This window comes from Trachemys scripta, chromosome 1 (genome assembly GCF_013100865.1).
Source record: "Trachemys scripta elegans isolate TJP31775 chromosome 1, CAS_Tse_1.0, whole genome shotgun sequence".
Lineage (NCBI taxonomy): Eukaryota > Metazoa > Chordata > Testudines > Emydidae > Trachemys > Trachemys scripta.
Window position 1 is genome coordinate 54,148,480 of NC_048298.1, and position 21,792 is coordinate 54,170,271.

Consider the following 21,792-nt stretch of genomic DNA (forward strand, 5'->3'; position numbering starts at 1 on the left):
AATAGTCACAATAGTTTATTTAGTGTACAATAACACTGCAAATATTACTGGCATAAGAGCTTATTTCCCACCTGACACTTCAGTGCCAAATCCTGCAATACTTACTTATGCCTTACAAAGACAAAAAGTTTCACTGAAGACAGTGGGGACCTGATCCTTCATTCTAGATGACCATTTTTACACCTTACATTGAAATCACTGGAATTACACTTCTGTCAAACTGGTGTAAAGAAGTGATGAATCAACCCTGGAGTATTTGCCTTGCTAAGGATTGAGCAAGAATTGCAGGACTGGGGTCACAGACAAATGTAAATCAGTGTTGTGTTTACCAGAGTGTGAGAAAATTGAAGCATTTGTAACTTACATATCTCTTCTCTCAAAAATGGCCAAAGTAGTTCTCTTCCACTAGTTATTTTTAAGTCACAGTGCCATCTACAGATTAAATATAACATATGCAACTCAAAGCTTTTGTGATAGTTTTGCTTCTTAGTTTATTATTCAATTTTCTGCCCTTCCATGCCAATATCATCTTTTTACAAACTTCTTTCACAGAAGAATTTTATAAATAACTTTTAACCGTGATAACGGCAAGGTTCCAGTGACAATCACTGCAAGATTTCCTCACAACCTTAAGCTTGTGCAGTGAGCAGGTTTGACCAGCAATGAGCAAACTGCCTGAAGTCAGGAAATAAAAACATTAACACTCTTCTGTAAGTGTATTAATGGCATGCTCACTCCTGGGTCTTGAATTACCCGTTTACATAGATTTTTATTTTGAGCCTGTTTTTTTCCTTCAATGCTTCAGTACAGAAATGTCTGAAAGACGATCATGCTGTGAGCTTGAAGAAGTGTCCTACAATCAGCAGGATGACTAAGCACTATTACTCACCTCACATATCCTTTTAGCTCTGGGTTCAAGTGCATAGTGAAAACAGGTGAGGATGAATGGGCCTTAGAACTCAGCAAGAACTCAGCAAGGTTTCAACGGGCCTGGATATTCACTATGGATACAGCAGCTTTCCTAGTAGACAAATAGTACTAGATTGTAAACGCGTTGTGGCAGAAGCTGTCTTTGTGTGTCAGGTACAGCAACAAATATATAACTAGCCCTTAATATGGTAATAGAAAAGGCAAGGAGGAAATAACCATTCACCATATTCCCCTTTCTCCAGAATTCCCCTTTGCACATGCGGTGTAAAACTTGTGCAAATATCACTGGTTAAAAGCCAGACCTGCAGCTCTTGGCTTCTTTAAGTATGACATTATATATAGTTTAGTATTGTTTGGCTCCAATGTACTCAGGATTATAAATTTAGTTTTAAAAACAAAGTAATAAAACCCTAAGTTATTCATTAATTCTTTCTGAACTATTCTGTACATGATGTCTATTTTATAGACAACTATGTAAAATACCTCCATGTTACTCCTGTAACTTTTTATTATGAACATGCTAAAGGTCACATTTCATTATTTCCCTCAGACAAACAGTTGCATAACATGAAGGATCAAGGTCAAATGACAAAAGAAGAGATGCTTTAGATTCATTTAGGTGACTGTCTTCTTCCGTTTTGATTCCCTTTTCATTGTCTTCTAAGAAATGATATGACAGATTGTGGATATATTTCAAAATGTGTCTGTAGCATCCAGGTGTGTTCAGCTGTAATGCAGACACCCTGAACCTGCATGTCTGCAGCCCATCCTTGGCAAGCCTTTCATGGTACCACTGCCCAACTTTATTATTGGGATACTTGATACTGTGTCCAACCATTGGAAGAACCACCTCAAGGGAAAAAAAATATATATGTGAGCCACAAATGTGTTTGAAACAAAACCACCATTTTCCCCTTTAAAATTTAATTCCTTTATGTTTTAGGGCCTGGTTCTGCAAAGAAGCCACCTTGCTTCCACACCATAAAAGCCCAAGCAAGGCTATGGAAGACAGTTATTTGAGGCTTAAACTGAAAGGCACAGAAGCCAGTCAAAATGCCAGTTCTCTAATAACTACAAACATAACAAACTGATTGTTTTCTGGATTGTTCTGAGATATAGAATTAGAGAATATGTTAGTATTCTTTGTAAGTCTCCAAACCCTTGTATCTTCACTCTTTTCATACCCTGACCTTCAAATACTCTTCATGCTTCTCCTATCATGGGAGGATTGAAATAAAATGTTTCAAGAAAACTACAATTAGTAGTTTGCTAACACTCAATTGACAATAACAGTGCACAAAAAAGCACATCCAACCAAGATAACATTGCCCTTATGTTCAGTACACATGAGTGAAGACTTTCATCTCTGTGTTTGCTGAGAGTCCAGATTAATTTCTATGCCCATTTTCCATAAAGGTGCACTCTGAAGAGACATAAAACTGCACCTGTAAATTAATCAGATCTATTTTTAAAACAAAACTCATCTTCATTAACTCATAAACCCCTAAACATGATTTTACAAACAAACTTACTTGATGTATTGCATATTTGTTAGCTGACTCTTCTGGAGAAGTTACTATGTGAACCTGGTATAAAATGTTTTAAAAAATTATATATAGCTTGACAAACAGTAGAAAAACTAGATTATGAACCAATCACATATTTGTATTAATCCCACCCTCTATTAAAATCAAGAATTCTAAGGCCATTTGACTACTCCATGGAGAAATTGTTTCACTCAACAAAAAATTAGAAGTGTTTAACACAAAGTAATAATTTTATTAGTACAAAGCCTTGCATTAAATATAAACTAAATAAAACTAATGTTAATTACTGCTGATGTACGGACCTACCACTATAGTTCTAATATGCTTGCCCATCTCAAGTTAATGGTGCCAATTTAATTTCATGCTAGAAGATTAATGCAGTAACATTCACATTTAGCATGAGAACCAGACTCCATTGTTTAATATTAAATTTGATAGCTCAGCTTTCCATTGAATTTGGTCTATTCAGTTTATTAAACTCACTCTTTTTTTTATAACATTTTGGCAAAATCACAACGAGCATAGGAAGCTACTGTTTTAGAGTTCTGGAAGGTTATTTACAGAGACCGCTAAGCTGCTCTTGCTCACAGAAATATCTACAAGAAATTCACTCTTCCACTAAACAATTTGGGTGATATTCTGGCCATTGTGCACACCATTACTATAGTGCAAAAATTCCACACTGGTGCTGATACATAGGGGAAAGATGGCTGCCTTTTAGGTCCTCCATGACCAGATCCACAGAAAGATGTAACAGAAAATAGCTTAGAGGCATCATGTATGTGTAACCATTCAGGCCAAGTACAGGTCCCTACAAACACCTTCATGCATTCCTACTCTTGCCATGAATACCATGAACAGTCAGGACGGAAAAGAGCTTTTATGGTACACAGAGCATGTATGCCTACTTGTGGGGAGTTGAGGGAGGGCTAAGCCACTCCACATTAGCCAAAGGTAAGTAGTAAAAGTAGCATACATGGGTTAGAATGTTTAAACATAAAAAGCAGAACTCCTATATCTTAAGCTATTTAAGTGTGTTAAGTTAACTTTTACAAGAAATATTTTATAAACTCACTCACTCTGTCATTCAGAGAATTTTCATCAACATTTTCTTCAGAGAGGACTAGATCACCCTCCACTACTTTTGAACCATAGGTCATAAACCTAAAAGATGCAGCTTCATTCCAAATTTTACTGCAATATGCATGAACGTAGAATATACGCATGGAATGAGGAATGCTGAGCCATCCTCGTATACAACCCTCATGGTTTACACCATAGCGATTCAAGGCACGAAGCAACATCTTCTCTCTTACTTTAAATTCGGGCAACATTGCCAGGGTTCCCTTTGCATCATCTGAAATAAACAGAAATAAACATTGGAACAACCATCTGCTTTTCAAACTTAGTCTGCTGGAAAGTGATAAACTTAAATAAAAGGATAAATTAAATCAGACGAGGAAAAGGATGTCAGACTCATTTGTTTACACTGGTTTTTATTGTTTTGTTTATTATTCCCTGCCTTTAACTTCTCATGTCAGATAAATTCCAGTTTATCTACCTTTTAACCTATGCTAATTAATTCCATTTTCTGTAATTTACATTAAATATAAATTAAACTGGCTTTACTATGTTCATTACTTCAGTCCAAAGAGTTTCTAGTTCCTTAGAAATAAAAGCATATCACATCATTGCTAGCAGGGTGTTCTTACACCACATAAGTAACACGTGAATGAGAAGTGCACTCCTATCAAAAAATATGAGATACTCAGATTTAGGCCTACATTGTCAGAAGATGGACCTCCCTTTTGGAAGCACCCACAAAATCTACACCAGTAAGCACCAAGTCATTTAAGGGCACAAATTTTGTAGGAAAAAATAATGTGCTTGTTTTATTTTGTAGGTGCAAACTGCACTTGACAACAGGGAGTCTGAGTCTCAACCTGGATAGAAACGTACCCCTTTGCGTTAATATTTCCTTCTTTCCTTTGTAATTTTATCCAGATTTTCTCTGATGAGAAGTCATTTGTGTAGCCTTTTATTTCTTGCTTTGGGAAAAGATAAGCATTTGTTTTCAGAGTTCACATCAATGCCTTTTCATGCATCATACAACAAGCTACAGTCCAGAAGGACTCAAAGGCTCTCTTCTGTGAAATGAAGCACATCTGTACCTCCTGAAGCCACATACCCTAGCTGTTCTGGCAATATACAGCGATAACCGTATTTACAGACATGGGAGATTTGGGGGGTCAAGAATGACTTCAAGATTTCTGACTCTGGGAGAAAAGTTAGGGACTGAAGAATGACAGCAGAAAGAGACATGTGGCAAACAGGGCATTTTACTTAGAAGACCGGTATTCGTTTTTGAAAATATGTTTCAGTGAAGAATGGAATTCAAGATAGGAAGTAGGTAAGTCAGAGAGAGAGTGGAGGGAGATGCAGAGTTGAAAGTCAATTACACAGACGTAATGGCCAAAGCTGCAAACAAAGGCTGTGATTTTCAAAGGACATAAGAGAGTTTGGCACCGAACTTTCATTCAGTTTCAATTGCAGTTGGGCTCCCAACTTTTGTACACTTCTTTGTAATTCCCTATCAAAGAGAATATGATAATTCAAAAGAAGAAGAGAGGTGGAGGACAAAAGAAGAACAGTCTTTAGGAACTTCTCTCATCTTTTCCACTATGTAGATAGAAAGCCTCTACCAGAAATAAAGATTCTCCACTGCCCTGCATTGGGAGATGGTAGCATTTTACACTCACTTGCAAGGTGTAAATAATTAGATAGAGTGCAAGGCAGAGGAGAATCAGAACCCAGAAGATTTTGAGGCGCAAAATTTCAATGCTCTCAAGAAGGGTGGAGTGATTTATTGTATTGTGAGTTTACATAAAAGAATGAATCAGCTACTGGCAAAAGCAGAAATTGTATGAAAATTATGACTATTAAAAATAATTTTAAGTGACAATAGAATTATTCAAAACTCATTAAATTTAAACTAATTGCTAAAACTCACTGTCTCTACAAGATATTTGTTGAAAATGTAAAGTAAAGAAAATATCTAAAAATGGCTTCAATGCAAAATGTATAGGGCCAAATCCTAGGGTCTTTGCTTGGCTTTTACTCAGTTCTTATTAAGTCAAGCTCCCAGAGCCTGATCCTCCTATCACTTCCACCAGTATAATTCCATTGACTTCAATGGAATTACTACTGATTTACACCAGAAGAACTGAGAGAAACTCAGGCAGTATGCAGCAAAACCCTCACCCCCCCAAAACACATGTTCTGAATAACGACAAAAACATTTTAAATGTGGAATTTACCGCTTTGAAGAAAGTATCTCTTTGCCTGGTTTACAGGATCATCTGTATCTTCTGGTGTGAAAAACAACTTCACAGCTTTTACCTTTAAAAAAACAACACACATGAGGTTACTGTGTTTTAATGTAACTACCTATTTGATGAAAAAGACAACCATATGTCAGTTCTGTGGTAGGATACTATATAGCATCTCAAAACTCTGACCATTTCTTAAGCACAATGGCTCAAATTCTCTCCTTCAACAGAAGAAAGTCCTAAAATGTCACAAGTGTGAAATCAAGTGGCTACTGTATTCTCCCCTTGGAAGGGATGGGAACAGCCTTCAAAACCTCCAAAGGGGAAGTTAATGATGCAGGGAGTATTACTTTTTTTATAGGTTTCCAGCTGGAAATCTTCCAAGTTGCAACAGAAAAGCTTCAAAAACAGACTCCAACGAGAAACTGCTGAGCTGGAATTGATATGCAAACTAGATACAATCAACTTAGGCTTGAATAGGGACTGGGAATGGCTGAGCCATTACAAACATTGAATCTATCTCCCCTTGTAAGTATTCTCACACTTCTTATCAAACTGTCAGTACTGGGCTATCTTGATTATCACTTCAAAAGTTTTTTTTTTTTTCCTCTTACTTAACTGGCCTCTCAGAGTTGGTAAGACAACTCCCACCTTTTCATGCTCTCTGTATGTGTATATATATCTCCTCAATATATGTTCCATTCTATGCATCCGAAGAAGTGGACTGTAGCCCACAAAAGCTTATGCTCAAATAAATTTGTTAGTCTCTAAGGTGCCACAAGTACTCCTGTTCTTTCTGCGGATACAGACTAACACGGTTGCTACTCTGAAACAGGTTGCAAGGTGAGCATGCTGCCTAAAACAGTAGCACTCTGGTTCTGTCTCGTGGCCCTCAAACAAAGCCCAGAGGCCTAACCATACAATGTTCACATGGAGGGGCTTACACACCCTCACACAGAGGGGACAATGATATGCCTAGGCTGTGTCTACATGAAATTAGATGATACAGTGAGAGAAACACCTGAGCATGGTCTGTAATACAGCTTCCATTATTTCTACTACCAGTGGAACTACGTATTTTGCATCGTATATAAGACCCTAGTTGCTTTTCCCCTCACCTGTCAGTGTCAGGCCATTAGCACCTGTTTTCATGTTCATTTGTCCCCATCTGCACCAGACAGTGCAGCAGAGCAAGTGCCTGAGCATTTTTAATAAAAAATGACTCTATATATTTTAATCAAATAATTTTGGTATCAGAACTAAGATAAGAGGTTTAACAACTACCAATCTGCAGCAAACTAGTAATGTTAATTTCTACCTTGCCAAAATTTTGCATACAGCACAAGTTATTTTAGTGGATAGCATCCAGTGGGATTTAAGGGCTTGATTCTCTTTGCATGCAGGTGTAACTATATTGACTTCTATTAAGTTTCTCAGATTTGTATCAGTGTAAGTGAAGAGAAGAATCAGACCCTATATATCTAGTTCAACAATAACTTCTGATACCATGGACCTCGTTCTCTACTGCCTCGTACCTTGTGCGATAATTTACCTGTGCAAACGGTCACACAAGTTACATGACAGTGGAGAATCAGGACCTATGTCTAATGAAATATTATCTGAGAAATTAATTCAAATTGGCTTGCAAAGAACAACTTATGTGGAAAGAAGACTGGTTGAGGGATGGTAACCAAGGGATAATGAGAAGCAATAACGTATTGAGAAATGCAGATACATCTACTGGGATCTTAAAGGGTTTGGGTTTTAGATATGGTCTTATTTAATATTCTTGCAAAATTTTAAGAAAAAAAATCTCTCCCAGTGTACTCGGTCCAACAGTCTGAATATTCACAAGTTAAAGAGCACTTGTCATCATGAACAAACTGGAAAAAAAGGAACTTTTGATTTAAATTGTTCTGAGCCTAGTACTAAAAGCAGATGTCTTTATGTAAAATTATATTATATATGCCAATTGCAGTGTGACATACCCACAAAAACACTGAAAACTACTTTCCACTCTATTTAAAATAAATAATGTTTAAGCTTTATGTTAAAATTAAACATTTTGTTTAAATGTTAAAACATTCATGATTGTGACACAACATTGTTAATTCATGGTGGGAGTTGGTTCTGCAGTCTCCTCCAACAACACTCACACTACTACTGTCACACACTGAGATCACCGTTCAATAGGATGGTAACCTCCAATGATTGACTCAGACATGCCAACTGTAGCCATGGAAAAGAAGTAGACTAGTAATTTGGATTATGAGGTGAATGATACCATTTCTTCATTCAGCAAAGCCAGTCCAATTTGATCTGTCTGAACATTCTGTCCATGCCCAAATCGCTGAGGTCCATAGTAGTTTACAAAACCATTTGTCTACAATCAAAAAGAAATGAACTGGTTAAAACATGAACATATAAAATATTCATTAAAACAGTAAGGTGCACATTTTTAAAGGTATTCAGGTATTGCTCTGCTTAGCGTTGAGAGAACTAAGTAACTTAGACAGCTAAGTCCCATTTGCACTTGCCATTTAAAGCGTAAAAAGTCCCTTTTTTGCACTAAAACTGCGGGAGCGTCTACACTTGTTAATGCCTTTTTTGTGGTGAAACTCAGAAGTTTCACCGCAAAAAGAAAGCCACCTTCACAAGAGGCATACAGCTCTTACTGCTGTTCTTTTTGCGCTGTTGTGAAAGTGAAGACAGGTTCTACCTGTGTAAACAGCTTTTGGCCTCTGGAGGATATCCCACAGTTCCAAAAGTGACCACTCTGGCCAGCACCTCCGCTGCTCTGATGCCAGATAAAGGGACATCCACACCTCCCATTGTAAGCCCCTGGAAGTTTGAAACTCCCTTTCCCTTCGCTTGTAGATGTGGCGGGTAAAGCAGCCAGACAGCAGGGGGTTTAAAAAAAAAATGCCATGAAAGAAACAAGGAAGTAATGGGGCTGCTGGGACATGAAGCAATGCATCATGGGGCACTGAGCAGAGACCCAGAATGCCTTCCGCTCACCCTCCCCCTTCCCAAAAGGCCCATCGAGTGCACTGCACTGTGGGATAGCTGCCCTACAGCGCTGCTCTCATCCGCGATGGAAGTACTGCTAGTGTAAACACTCTCTGACACCTGAGGAATTAAGTGACTACACAAACCAGCGCTTTTCTTTCACTGGTTCCCTATCACCGGTGAAACGTACAGTGCAAAAACTCTGCAAGTGTAGACATACCCTAAGTTCCACTGACTTTCAATGAGAGGCTGCCAAGGCACAGATCCTCAAAGGATTTCAATGGGAATTAAGCACTGAAATACTGTTGAGGATCTGGGCCTTAGGCCTTGCAATGGTGAGCAGAGCAATGCCCAAATATCTTTAAAAATCTGGGCCTAAATATGGCAAATGTAAATTTCGTTTCAACTCTTAATCAGATCATTATTACAATCAGAACGTATACTAAAATGACAAGAGTTTAGACTTATCAGTATACAGCAATTTATAAACATTCATGAAATAAGCTTAATTACACCCCTTTAAGTATCCCCATTTTACAGCTGAGAAAACTGAGTCAGAGAGAGATAAAAGGGCCCACTTTTTAGAAGTGTTAAACATCACAGCTCCAAATGATATCAATGGCAACTTTAAGCGCTCAGTACCTTTGAAAATCAGGTGCTTAATGACCTGCCTAACCAAAGACACACAGAATGTAGCCAGGAAAAAAACCCAGATCTCTGAGTCCCACGCCTCTGTTTTAACCATAAGGCTCCATCCTTCCTCTCATGCAAGCTGAATAAATAAGCATGAAATCAAACCAAACCAGAATCTTTCTCCATATATATGTAGAATCACTTCATGATGAATCCTACTACAGATCACATCAAAGAGTTGAGTATTTTCCATGAGCAACTCCAGAAATATTTATTCAAAGTTCTCACTGAAGTCAACGGGAGTTTTGTCTTAGTAAGAACTGTGTACAAAACCAAGCAATGGCCTCATCAAAACAAACATACAAATAATAATTGATACTGGGCATTTTTTAAACACTCATATTATTTCACAGGACGACTCCACCTGCAAAACTATTACTATAGTAAAGCCCAAGAGCAACGACATTACTGATGAGTGAGGATCAGAATTTCTTAGTGTTTTTCTGGCCACTACCTGTGTTAGTAAAATGGAGCCAGTGAGGTCACGATCACGTGACCCAATGAGGGTTAATTTTCTGGAAACCAATAAATACACATAGAGCAAGGTGAATGTGAAATAATTTAAGGGCATTTACTTTTCAAAAATATATAACTGGAGAAGCTACATAGGTGTAATCTTCCTTAGAATGCATATACCAATGTGTGTAATTAAGAGATAAAATCCTTAAGCCGGACTAAATGGAACAAGTCTTTTCATGGTCTGGCATTAGGTTAAGTCTAATAAAACTGGACCAAATACAGACCATGTTCATTTTTCAGGAAGAGTCTCACCTCCTCCCCCCAAAAAATACCTCAGTTGATCATCTTCTGTGCACTGTGAAGTCAAAAGAAGGAAGGGCACAGAAAAGAAAATTAAAGCGACAACTGAACATTTCTTTTGTTTGTGAAAAATAACTTCCAATAATTTTCCTCAGTGTAATTACTCTTTTGAGACAGGGTGTTTCTCAGTTTGGTCTTTAATTCCTGGTTTAATCATCTTGCAAAAAATTGGCACTATGGCCATTATTTAGAAAGACTGAGGGATGGGGAAAAAAATGAATGTAAAATAAAACACTTCTAAATAAGCTAATAGGTCTTCCTTTTTCCTGACCTTCTACTTTTCTGAGGCACTTAGAGCTCCTGGTCAGTGGCTTTTTCAGTGACTCAGGAAAGCATCTACAAAGGGCTCCATCAATTTTTTATCACTTTCTTCTGCTGCTGCTGGTATTTTTTTACAGTTATTTATCCCATCCCATTCCCATGAAAAGTCTCTGCATTTTTGCTAATGCAGCCAAAGTCTATAATTGGTTGGCAGGTATTACTCTACCTTTTCTTCCTGTCAGAAGTCAAGAGCATCACCTTTCTGAAGATACAAATTTTCTCCATCAGGGCCAGCCTTAGGCCTCAGCAGCTCTGGTTCATACAGATACAGGGTATCTGTCAAATTCCTCATTTGTTGTCCTGTACTACTCTGGGACCAGAAAGCAGTGGCACAGAATGAACTCACTAACTGTCCTCCCTTTTTGGCAAGTTGCTCTGTTCCTGGTTTGTTGAGCCACAGAGACTAATCATCAAAGGGCACATAGCTTCTAAATTTTAGAACAAGTGAAATTTTGCCAGAGCTGAGTGGAGATTGTGGGTAAGAGGTAGCATGAGAGAACCATCTTGTTCTAAAAAAGCAGCGTGATAATTTTGATGAGGTAAAAATATTTCCTTGTTCAAAATGAAATCATGGCATCTCTTTTACCTTAACATTCTCAAATGCTTCAAATATTCTCTCTTTCAGATCTGCAGAAGAGTCATTGCTCTGATGTTTTAGATCTCTCACAATTATATCAAAGTGGTTCCCCTTCAGCTGACCGAGTCTAAGATGCTGGCACACTGAATGGATATTATACACTTTCATTCCTTTTTTTTCAATTGTGCTTCCAATTTCTTTCAGCCTACACAAATGATAAATTAGGAGTTTATGAAGAACTGTTGATAAGACATTCCAACTGGAAAAAAAAGTTTCCTTCACAAATACTTTGTTTGCTTCAGCACTAATTACGTGTAAAACTGATTCAAAAATACTTGTCATTCAAAGGTTTTCCCTTTGTCTTACTTGAAATAAGTCACAGTCGTGCTTACTGACTGAGCATTTAAAATAATTTGTGATCTAGAAATTAACCTCTTATCAAATGATGCTTAGAAGTTAATACAATTAGTTTAATGGAAGGTTTTAAGAGTCTATAAGTGAAAAATTAGCAGGTGGATTTAATGTTATATAGGGGTTTTCAAATTTTTCATAATATGGACCATGTTTTAATAAAGAGATTGTCTGATGGACTACCTCCTTCCAATTCATGATCACATGGACCATCTTCCCTCCTATTTGTGATTGAATGACATCTTTCTGGTGACTACAGCAGTTGCTTTAATGGGAAAAGCCATAACTGCCCCCCCACACACACACTATTACTAAAATTAAGTAGTATTTATAGTTTCTTTAATGCAGTTTAGTAACTGGAAACAAGGAGAAGTAGCCAGCATCATGTGACCAAACAAAACTCTGCAGACCATCAGTAAATGCTCCCTGGTGGTCAACAGATCACAGTCTGAGAACTACTGCTCTTATTACAGAAAAAGGTACAAGAAACAAAGAAAAAAGAAAAAGTTCACAAATGTATTGCAGATAGACAATTTCTCCTTATACAGTTCAAATTTATAATCTTATTGTACTTCGCATTTTGGAAATATGGAGGTAAGTAAGAAACAATTTGCCAAAATTAGGACAAAAGTAAATTCTAAATAATGTACAAATAGCACTATTAAATAATGTTTTCCTTTGTTTGGTTTTGTCGCGCTCTCTAGGTAAATGATATGAGTGAGTATATTAAGTTCTGTTAGCTTTAAAGTAAATGTATCCAGGATCAAGCCCTTAATAATCTATCTCCCGTATTTACCTTTTTGCAGTCAATTTTCTTGTGGTCTTAGTCCTGAGCCACAAGGAAATTGGCTTTGCAATAAGGGAACTTTAAATACAGATTATTAAGGGCCTACCAACTGCAGTATTTATCCATAGTAAAATTCTGCTTCAATTGGTCTTAAAAGCTAACAATAAATAATAAATTAGCAAGGGGGGAGAGATAGCTCAGTGGTTTGCGCATTGGCCTGCTAAACCCAGGGTTGTGAGTTCAATCCTTGAGGGGGGGCCACTTAGGGACCTGGGGCAAAATTGGTCTTGCTAGTGAAGGCAGGGGGCTGGACTTGATGACCTTTCGAGGTCCCTTCCAGCTCTATGAGATAGGTATAAATAGGTAAAATTTTGCATTGATATTTAAATCTATAAGCACATATGCATAAACAGTACTAGCTTGCCATCTCTGGAAAAATCTACATTTCCCAATATACTGAAGTAGATTATAAAAATGTTACTCAAAATTAAATTTCAATCCTGCCGCTCTTATACACACACACAACTTCTCTTGACTTGAATGAGTGTAAAAGAACTGAAAGATTAAAGATGCTATATATAAAGGCCAAATATTTGAACTGTCAGTTGTGTTTCCAATTACAAGCATGTGCATGCATACCCAAGGAGAGAATCAATACTCTGGTTTGCTTTTATAAGGCTGACCAGAAGAGAGTAATTGTGTTTTAGAGAATGCTATAGTACAGCTTTTATTCTTGATGAAAAACAGATTTTAAGGAATCAGAACAATGAGAATGAGAAATAAAAATTCAGTACAATCAACCTTGAGAATGCTTCTAAGATATTCAAGTTACTCCACTTTGGTGACTGATCAATGAAGGCTATAAACACAAATCAACCAAATGTGTTTTTAAATATTTCTGAAGTATCAAATAAATATTTTGAATACAAGGATGATCATTTTCAATTGAAAATTAGCTAATATTTGAATTTATGACGTAGATTACAATCCTACATAAGCTTATTACTGAGTGCAATGTTTACTGCTGAAGTCCCACCGGTGCTATTTATGATAGTAAGCCATACATTTGGTAGTAATTATTTGCAGGATCGAACTAAAACCACAAAGAAGAGATGTTCTTGTGGTACCAAAGGAATTTCCCAATCCCTGGTGTTCCAAATATTCAGCAACTAGCTCCTGAAGTTTAAGTTTCCCACAAAGTTTCAAGATAGATGCATCATTAAAGCGATATTTTAATTTCAGATTTCTGTTATTAGGGAAGGTCAAGCTACACAAAAGACGAATCTTTTTTTTCTCTCTCCTTTAAAGGTAAAATATTTCTTTCTTTAAAAAAAGAAAAACAAGGTTCCTCTTTGGCTTCCCCTTTCTTACTTGTGACAGAAGAAGATTTTGCCCCGTTTATGACACCACGGAGGAATCTGAATGCAGTGGTCACAACACTGTAAATAGCAAAATCCCATTGCAGTGGGTTCTGCTCATCAAAGGGCAAAAAAGGGCTAGAAGGGAAAACCTATCTTATCTCAACATATTAAACTCAGGCCTAGATGTGAAGGGAGACTGTTGGAGTCAGAATCATGGTTCCCCTCTTATGAGCTCTCTCCTATTCTATGGCTGTCAAGGTAATAATAATAAAATAGCTACTGAATAGTGCTTTAATAAGTAGTTTTGTACCACAACAAAATGTGTCCACTTTTAATAATGTGAGATACTGAGTTTGGAACAGCAGTTCGTTTATCGCCTTTATTTATTAATGCAACCCTTAAATTTCTGGGGGACTAAAGCTACCTCAAGCCTTCCGTTGTCTATGCCCACGCTCATGGGAAAGAACCTGCTGTTTCAAAGACAACGTAATACTGGAGAGAACCCTTACAGAGAAAAACTATCACTATTGTTGGTCTTGTGGGGCATCCACCCACATGCCTTCCCCTCTCCTGATCCAACAAGTGCTGATGTGTCATTCATACTCTCTGAGGAGAAAGGGCTGTACGACACAGTCACCTTTTGGGGTGACATGCAGCTTCTACTCTTCATTTCCCAAGGTTGCAAGGGGTGGCACATTAGTGACCATGGCTCTTTTCTCCATGCTGGGTTACAGTAGCAGTTCCTTTTCTTCACTTAGAGAGGGACTAGGAGTTTGGGATAGAGGGGGTTGATGGCAAGTCGCACCCTCTCCATCCACATATTTACAACAGGCAAGTACTGTGCTGCCCTGAAAGACAATGCCAAGAAGTAGAGGAGAGAGCAACTTGACCTGGTTCTCCTGTGCTGGGTGATGGCATGTCCTTAGGGAAGACACCCCTTTGTCCCCCAGGGCAACTTCCTCTGATGACACAAGAAGTAGATTTTGATATTCAGTGTGTCCCAGATGCTGCACCCTGATTAGTTCACTAGATCATTGGAAAGGAGAGGGACAGCTCTCCGCAACAAGCAAGAATAAGAAAATATATCCTTTTTTCCCCTTAAAATCCAAGACTAATCCAGTGTCAAACCTGATATTCCCTAGTAACAAAAGCATTAAGTCACAAAATAACTGCTCTAAGCAGTCTCAAACATAGTAGGAGATGGCCCAATATAAGAAGATTGGTATTAAAAGGTGCTTTCACATTTATTAACCTATTCCAATGATGAAATTGCTCTATGTGAGGAACCAAGTTTTTAGTACCTCTCAGGAGTCACTTTTTTCACAACCATAGCTTGGTAGGTGATGGCCTTTTTGTCTTTGATGCCTGTGTAACTGAAGTCTGAAGGAAGCACACCAAGTTCAGAAGACAAATAGCTAATTGCTTCTAGTGTTTCCAGATTTTCTTTTCGAAGGGTAAAACCTGCAATGAAGATCTCAAAATTATTAGAAATCCACCATTCTAAATTCTATTGGGAACTCTGTCATCACGAATGGGCTAGCAGCTATTCTTTAACATTAGAACAGGATAGGATTTGGTAAGAACCACAGAATCAATTGTTCACAAAACTAAACTATTGCTAGAGGGGGGAAAAATTTTGTATTGAAGAGAAAGATATAGATGACAACTGGTACTCAAACTACAGCTACTAGAAACCATAGTCAGCCATAAAAGCAACAGAATTTTCAATGCTCAGAAGATGCAAATCTCTTCATCTTCATATAAAAATAATCAAACAAAGCAATTAAAAAAAAAAAAAAAGACATACTGAACGTTTCTAAGACCGTCTGTGGATTTAATGTTGGGCCTACAAACAACTCTTCTAACAGGAACATCATTCTGCATATCAAAAAGTAATGGTTTTAAAAAATGAAATCAGAAATCAAATCTGGTCTTATTATAAAACTGTGAGCAATAACCTTGCCAATTAATGGTGGAGCTTTCCTAAAAGCTTAGGAAAACCTAACAGAACATCCAGAATTCTTCAAGTTATTTTAAAATGAGAAACTATAATGCATGCAATTTACACAGGGAAAGAGGTTGCATTGAGGGTATTTCAGCCATTTCCACTGCACTATTTATTTAATTCACTGTGGTAACTGGATTCATTTCTCACACCAATTTTACAGTAATTTATCTTCACTGACCTCAGTAGAATTATTCCTGATTTATGCCTGTGTAAATGAGAAGAAAATCAGACTCTCTGTATTCCTTTAAAAAACAATTATAATAAAACAATTAACCAAGGAAACTATAAAACATTATTAAATATTTACCTGTATAAACATCTTGTTTTTCCTGGCAATCAGCAGCCGGCCTTTTCCTTGACCAACTCTTCTCCCGAAACCTTACTATTATTGCTACATTTTGCTGACCATTACAGTCTGTCACAGAAAATGACTTTGTTTCTACAAGTTTTCCAAACTTCTGACTGACAAAATGGTGAACTGCCTTTCTGTGCTCCTTATTCCCATCAGGCTTAAAAGAAAATTTAGAGTTTTCCAATTTCGCATCTAAAAATTTAAAAAAATCAAATGCTTCCTCCTCAGACACTAGTCGACAGAGCTGTTTGTAATCAGTGTTTGCTTTGACAATAATTTCATTACTCTTTGTAACAGTCATTAAGAAAGGAAACTTCTGTCTAATGGCGCTGTGTAAATCGGCTCGATTCCTCTTGTCAAGGACTGGCCCCAGTGAGAACTCAGCAGGATGAGTGGCTGGATCATGTTCTGAGTCCCACACATCTTTTATGTTACAAGCAAACTGATTCAACAGTTCATTCACAGACTCATCTAACAAGGAGTCCAATGTACCTGCTTCATGGCGCCCACCTTCAGGTGCAGCTCCAGCCATGTGCTCTGTGCTGCCTTTGGCTAGCGACAGGCCATTTTCTGGAGCATAACTGGGGTTGTCGAATGGGCCTAGCACCTCTTCTCTGTGCAGCTCCAGAGGCTCTGGCCAGGGCCTGCGGGGGCTCTGTGGGCAGCAGCTGTTTGGAGCTGCAGGCGTGTCACCAAATGCACGAAGAGTCTCGGCTGTGCTCTCACTAAGCAGCCACCCGAGGGTATCAATTTCTGTCACGATGAAGTCACTGGCAGAGGTTTTTACGCTACCCTGGAAGCCGGTGTGATTGCTACGCATGCTCAGCACACCTGACATGGTGCCAGCCCTGCCCTGAGGCCACACACCTGTAAGAGAGAGTGCACCAGTCATCGCACAGCAGCCAGAGGACCCCCACTTTTCCCAGGGGTCATTGCAGCTTACCAGCTACTAGCGGGGCCTCCTGAAACAAAACATTAGCAAAAGGGGTACCGCTTCCCATCACATGGGGGCAGCAGTCAGCGACCCTGGCCCCACCCCCTGCCCTGTGAGTGAGGGGCAGCAGGAACCACACTCGTGTCCAACAGGCACAAAAGCCTCTTCCATCATGCAAAATCAAATCAGTGTTTTGCTTCCAGCAAAGAAAGTGCAAGTTTTATGGTGAAAGCAATTTCCCTGTCTCCTGATTAATAACAACAAACCAAGGCCCATGGGCTGGGGAAGAGAAGAGAGCTTAATTGATTCTGAGTTTTGAAATGGGGTCTTAATGTCTAGATTCAAATTAGCCAGCATCACCTTTTCATCTGGGGAATTGAAATGAAATGTGATTCTCTACAGCAGGCCTTGGCTAGTCCAGGACTAGTAGTCCAGCTCCCACCACACACATTTTCCTTGACCGTCTTCTTGTTGCTAACATACCCGAAGAAACCCTTCTTAATTCTCTTAACATCCCTTGCTAGCTGCAACTCCAAGTGTGACTTGCCTTCCTGATTTCACTCCTGCATGCCTGAGCAATATTTTTATATTCCTCCCTGGTCATTTGTCCAATCTTCCACTTCTTGTAAGCTTCTTTTTTGTGTTTAAGATCAGCAAGGATTTCACTGTTAAGCCAAGCTGGTCGCCTGACATATTCACTATTCTTTCTACACATCGGGATGGTTTGTTCCTGCAACCCAATAAGGATTCTTTAAAATACAGCCAGCTCTCCTGGTCTCCTTTCCCCCTCATGTTATTCTCTCAGGGGATCCTGCCCATCAGTTCCCTGAGGGAGTCAAAGTCTGCTTTTCTGAAGTCCAGGGTCCGTATTCTGCTGCTCTCCTTTCTTCTTTGGGTCAGGATCCTGAACTCGACCATCTCATGGTCACTGCCTCCCAGGTTCCCATCCACTTTTGCTTCCCCTACTAATTCTTCCCTGTTTGTGAGCAGCAGGTCAAGAAGAGCTCTGCTCCTAGTTGGTTCCTCCAGCACTTGCACCAGGAAATTGTCCCCAACACTTTCCAAAAACTTCCTGGATTGTCTGTGCACTGCTGTATTGCTCTCTCAGCAGATATCAGGGTGATTGAAGTCCCCCATGAGAACCAGGGCCTGCAATCTAGTAACTTCTGTTAGTTGCCGGAAGAAAGCCTCGTCCACCTCATCCCCCTTGGGCTTAAACTCTCTGTGCCTCAGTTTTCTCATATGTAATTGCACTTATGCATTTTTGTAAAGTGCTTTGAGAGCTTTCAGTGAAACGTGATATAGCTGAGTATTTACAGGTAGATAAATACAGGAGCGCTGCCCTGAGGAGCTTACAAAATCAATCTAAATCAGAAGCACAGTAAGGCTAGGAATGGGGGATGGCCTAGGAAAGAGCAGCACAGCAAGAGGCTGACACAGAACAAACCAGGATTGTTGCATTTACTCCTTGCTTATTACATGTTAGACTGGATGTGCTTAACAGGTTAATTCACAACAGCCCTGCTGCACCTGTCCAAAGAAAGAGCCTTTTTACTGGGGTGTCTCTGGGCGGCATTTTCCTTTGACAAATAAACAGCCCTGCGCTGATCAAAATGTTACATAGAAATCCGCAGAGTCTGGTGCTTTCACAACCAAGCCATCAATACAGGCAGCTTTCAACCTCACTTGAGACCATCCAAGTATCAGTCCCGCGCCCCCCTTCTCCCCAACTCCCTCCGCGCGCCCCCCGCCCCAACCCCCGCGCCCCATCTCCCCCACCCTTCTTCCTTAGCCCCCCTCGCGCCCCCGCCTCCCAGGCACTTGGTGTAGCAACTTCCTACCTACGTCCGGCCGGCGCGCGGCCCTTCCGCCTTCCGCCCAGCGCACCAGCCGGGGCACTCAGAGCTCTGCCGCTGCGGTCCTAGCGCCGGGTGAGCCTGCTCCGCCCGGGACACTGGGCCCGCAACGCTGCGGGGGGGCACGAGCGCCCTGGGCTGCGGCCGGACGCTGCTGGCCCCGATCCTGCGGGAAGGGGGAGGGGGGCTGATGCCAGTGGGCCCGATCCCGCACCGCACCGCCCCATTTGTGCGCCCCCGGCGGCTCTGAGCCTGGGCGGCTGCCCCGCTCGCTCCGCCCTAGTTGCGGCGCTGTACAAGATACCCAGAGACCACTTGCTTCCTGCCCCAGCGAGTTCAGAGTCTGAGGCCTGATCCAGCAGGCCCGGGATCTAGCCTTACCGGCACCCGCTGTAAGTCCCGTGGCAGTCGGACACTGGTGTGTGTGTGTGTGTGTGTGTGAGAGAGAGAGAGAGAGAGAGAGAGAGAGAGGCGGGCCCAATGCAATGTACTATGGCCCGGCAAGCCTGACGGGGGTAGCAATAATGTCACATGGTGAAGTAAGTGGAGTATGTACAACTTTTAAAACCTATTTTGGGGCAGAAGGCATGATGTGGAACTGAGATGAGAGAGGATGTGGGGAAAGTGAGCTACCTGGGAGGGACTTGGAGATGGACATTAATGCAGGACTGCACATGTTTATATAGCACCTAACTCAATGGAGCTCTGGCCTAGTTGACTTCTAGTACCGTTAACACAGGGGAACTGGAAGAAAGAGGGGGAAAAGAGTAGTGGCAAGAACCAAGAAGATGAAAGCAGGCGATGGTGCGATAAAAAACCAGTGAATTTAAACGAGAGTACAGTGAGTCATATGTCAATTGTAGTTTTAATTAAGAACCTGTATTAAAAGGATGCAATGCATTTGTTAGGAAGATGAGCAAATCCATAACTCCTTCAACATACGTGCGCTGCATTGGCTATAAACTCATGATGCAACTGGCTGATTTCATTGATCCACAAGAAGGATGGAAGACGCTAGCAGTAGATATAAAAGACCCTTCTGGCGAAAACAGATACAACCAAATGCATATAAGGTATTGTATAAAAGTCAAGAGAAAATAGATTTGTTGTTTTTAATCAAATTGAGTGACTTAATGTAGATGTCACTTACTTATTCCTGTGACTTGTAACAACTTCCATATGAGGAGAGATTAAAAAGACTGGGACTGTTCAGTTTAGAAAAGAGATGACTAAGGAGGATATGGCAGAGGACTATAAAATCACGAATGTCTGGTGAAAGTGAGTAGGGAAGTGTTATTTACCCCTTCACATAACACAAGAAAATTACGGGTCGATGAAGTTAATAGGCAACAGGTTTAAAACAAACTAAAGGAAGTACTTCTTCACAGAATGCACAATTAGCCTGTGGAAATCATTGCCATGGGTTGTTGTGAAGGCCAAAAGTATAACTGGGTTCAATAAAGAACTAAATAAGTTCATGGATAAGGTTAAGATTTTGTCATGGTTATTTTTAGTAAAAGTCCCAGGCAGATCGCGGGCAATAAACATAAATTCATGGAAACCTGTGACTTTTACTGAAATAAGGGGGGGGACTGACAGCTCCAGCCCCTTCTGTCTGAGGCAGCTGCTGACAGCTGCCGGGGCCACATCCGCTTAGAGCTGCAGGGATGAAGCAGAAGCAAAAAATGTCACGAAGGTCTCTGAAAGTCATGGAATCCGTGACCTCCATGACAAAATCTTATCCTTATTCATGGAGGATAGGTCCATCAGTGGCTATTAGCCATTTTACTTTACTTAAAAAACTGATTGTTTAGTCTCTTACTTAAGTTATTCACGTAAAGTCTCCTTCTTTAAGGACCCCAAAAGGGAGTGAGGGGTGGAATTGCCCATCCCCTCATTATTTTGTCTACCATTATAATGTCCAACACACCAACTTTGGTTCCTTAATTTCTGGTTCCATATCTTCTATTCTTTACAAAGCATGATTTTAACATAGCCCTTGAACCATATCAGTAGCCCCTTTAAGTCCAATTGTTACGTATTTTTAGTACTCTTTTAACACTAAAGCCTCAATTGCCTTTCTGTAATAATAATAATAAAGCAGTGAAGATATTTAATTAGGTTCAAGTTTAATTCAGTTTCTGTCCCTTTCAAGTTAAATAGTCCAAGCAAACTCAAAGTCAAAATGGAACAAAAATTATAAGAATTATTTTTATTTTGATAACACACCATGTAGTTGTTCACATATGCAGCAGTATTGTGTGTATTTGGAAGAATACTCAAATGATCTTCACAGACATATTTTAAAATTGGGTTTGTGATCTTTCTGATGAAAGAGATTTTTGTTTCTGCATGTGTATTCTTTGTTGTTATTTACATTAGGTCTTGTTACCCTGCATTTTCTGGAAGACTTTATGAATAACTGAAGCACTAGTTGTATGATATGATGAATACCAAGGAAGTGAAACCTACCTGAGGGATTTAGTCAAGCTGTCTAAAATTTCTTAACAGCTTCTTAACTGGAACACCTCCTTCCCACCTCCTCCCCCCCCCCCCCCACCCCCGTCCCTCCCAGTCTTTGTAGGTCACTTCTTATTTAAAAAAGTAATTTGATTTTAATTTGTCTTTTAAGGAGATTTGAAGGGCTAATAAAGATGGGAAAGAGCCCCACCTGTGAATTACTCTATGACTGGGGAACATCAAACTGTACAGTTGGTGATCTTGTGGAACTATTGACCAGGAATCACTTCCTAGCACCAGCTAGCCTTCTGCTTCCAGGTAATTCTGTTCTCCACGGTATCTATATATTGCATTCTTCATTTACACAGATCTTTTGTAACTTCACCGTAGCAATCTAT

The 21,792-nt window shown here is 39.7% G+C and overlaps 2 protein-coding genes across 6 annotated transcripts in view; one reads left to right on the forward strand and one right to left on the reverse strand.

Moving 5' to 3' along the window:
* Positions 1-19,361, reverse strand: PUS7L (pseudouridine synthase 7 like). Of its 3 annotated transcripts, none has more exons than XM_034769840.1 (9): positions 19,316-19,361; positions 16,100-17,011; positions 15,086-15,245; positions 11,235-11,430; positions 8,091-8,189; positions 5,795-5,876; positions 3,557-3,834; positions 2,463-2,516; positions 1-1,780 (listed from the first exon to the last, which is right to left on the reverse strand). In XM_034769840.1, exons 2-9 carry the CDS (start codon positions 16,980-16,982, stop codon positions 1,451-1,453), a joined length of 2,082 nt encoding a protein of 693 aa, XP_034625731.1. In that variant the 5' UTR covers positions 16,983-17,011; positions 19,316-19,361; the 3' UTR covers positions 1-1,450. The 3 variants fall into 3 exon arrangements, with proteins under 3 accessions (XP_034625731.1, XP_034625724.1, XP_034625739.1); XM_034769833.1 differs by lacking the exon at positions 19,316-19,361 and adding an exon at positions 18,924-19,073; XM_034769848.1 differs by lacking the exons at positions 2,463-2,516; positions 19,316-19,361 and adding an exon at positions 18,924-19,073.
* Positions 18,991-21,792, forward strand: part of IRAK4 (interleukin 1 receptor associated kinase 4) — a 20,207-nt gene continuing 17,405 nt past the window's right edge. Inside the window, exons 1-3 of one of the 3 annotated variants that reach the window (XM_034769874.1) lie at positions 18,991-19,009; positions 19,843-20,007; positions 21,567-21,712. In XM_034769874.1, the coding sequence (XP_034625765.1) occupies positions 19,847-20,007; positions 21,567-21,712 (307 nt within the window). In that variant the 5' untranslated portion in view covers positions 18,991-19,009; positions 19,843-19,846. Of the gene's footprint in view, positions 19,010-19,032; positions 19,327-19,398; positions 19,474-19,842; positions 20,008-21,566; positions 21,713-21,792 lie in introns of those variants that run through there. The other 2 variants (XM_034769870.1, XM_034769860.1) reach the window with 2 other exon arrangements.

Excerpts from the sequence above, each read along its gene's own strand:
- PUS7L (XM_034769840.1), bottom strand. The coding sequence starts at position 16,982 with ATGTCAGGTGTGCTGAGCATGCGTAGCAATCACACCGGCTTCCAGGGT. Across the intron at positions 11,431-15,085 it reads AAAAAAGTGACTCCTGAGAG|GCTGAAAGAAATTGGAAGCA; the intron begins GTACTAAAAACT and ends TCATTTGTGTAG. Across the intron at positions 8,190-11,234 it reads AAGCATTTGAGAATGTTAAG|ACAAATGGTTTTGTAAACTA; the intron begins GTAAAAGAGATG and ends TTTTGATTGTAG.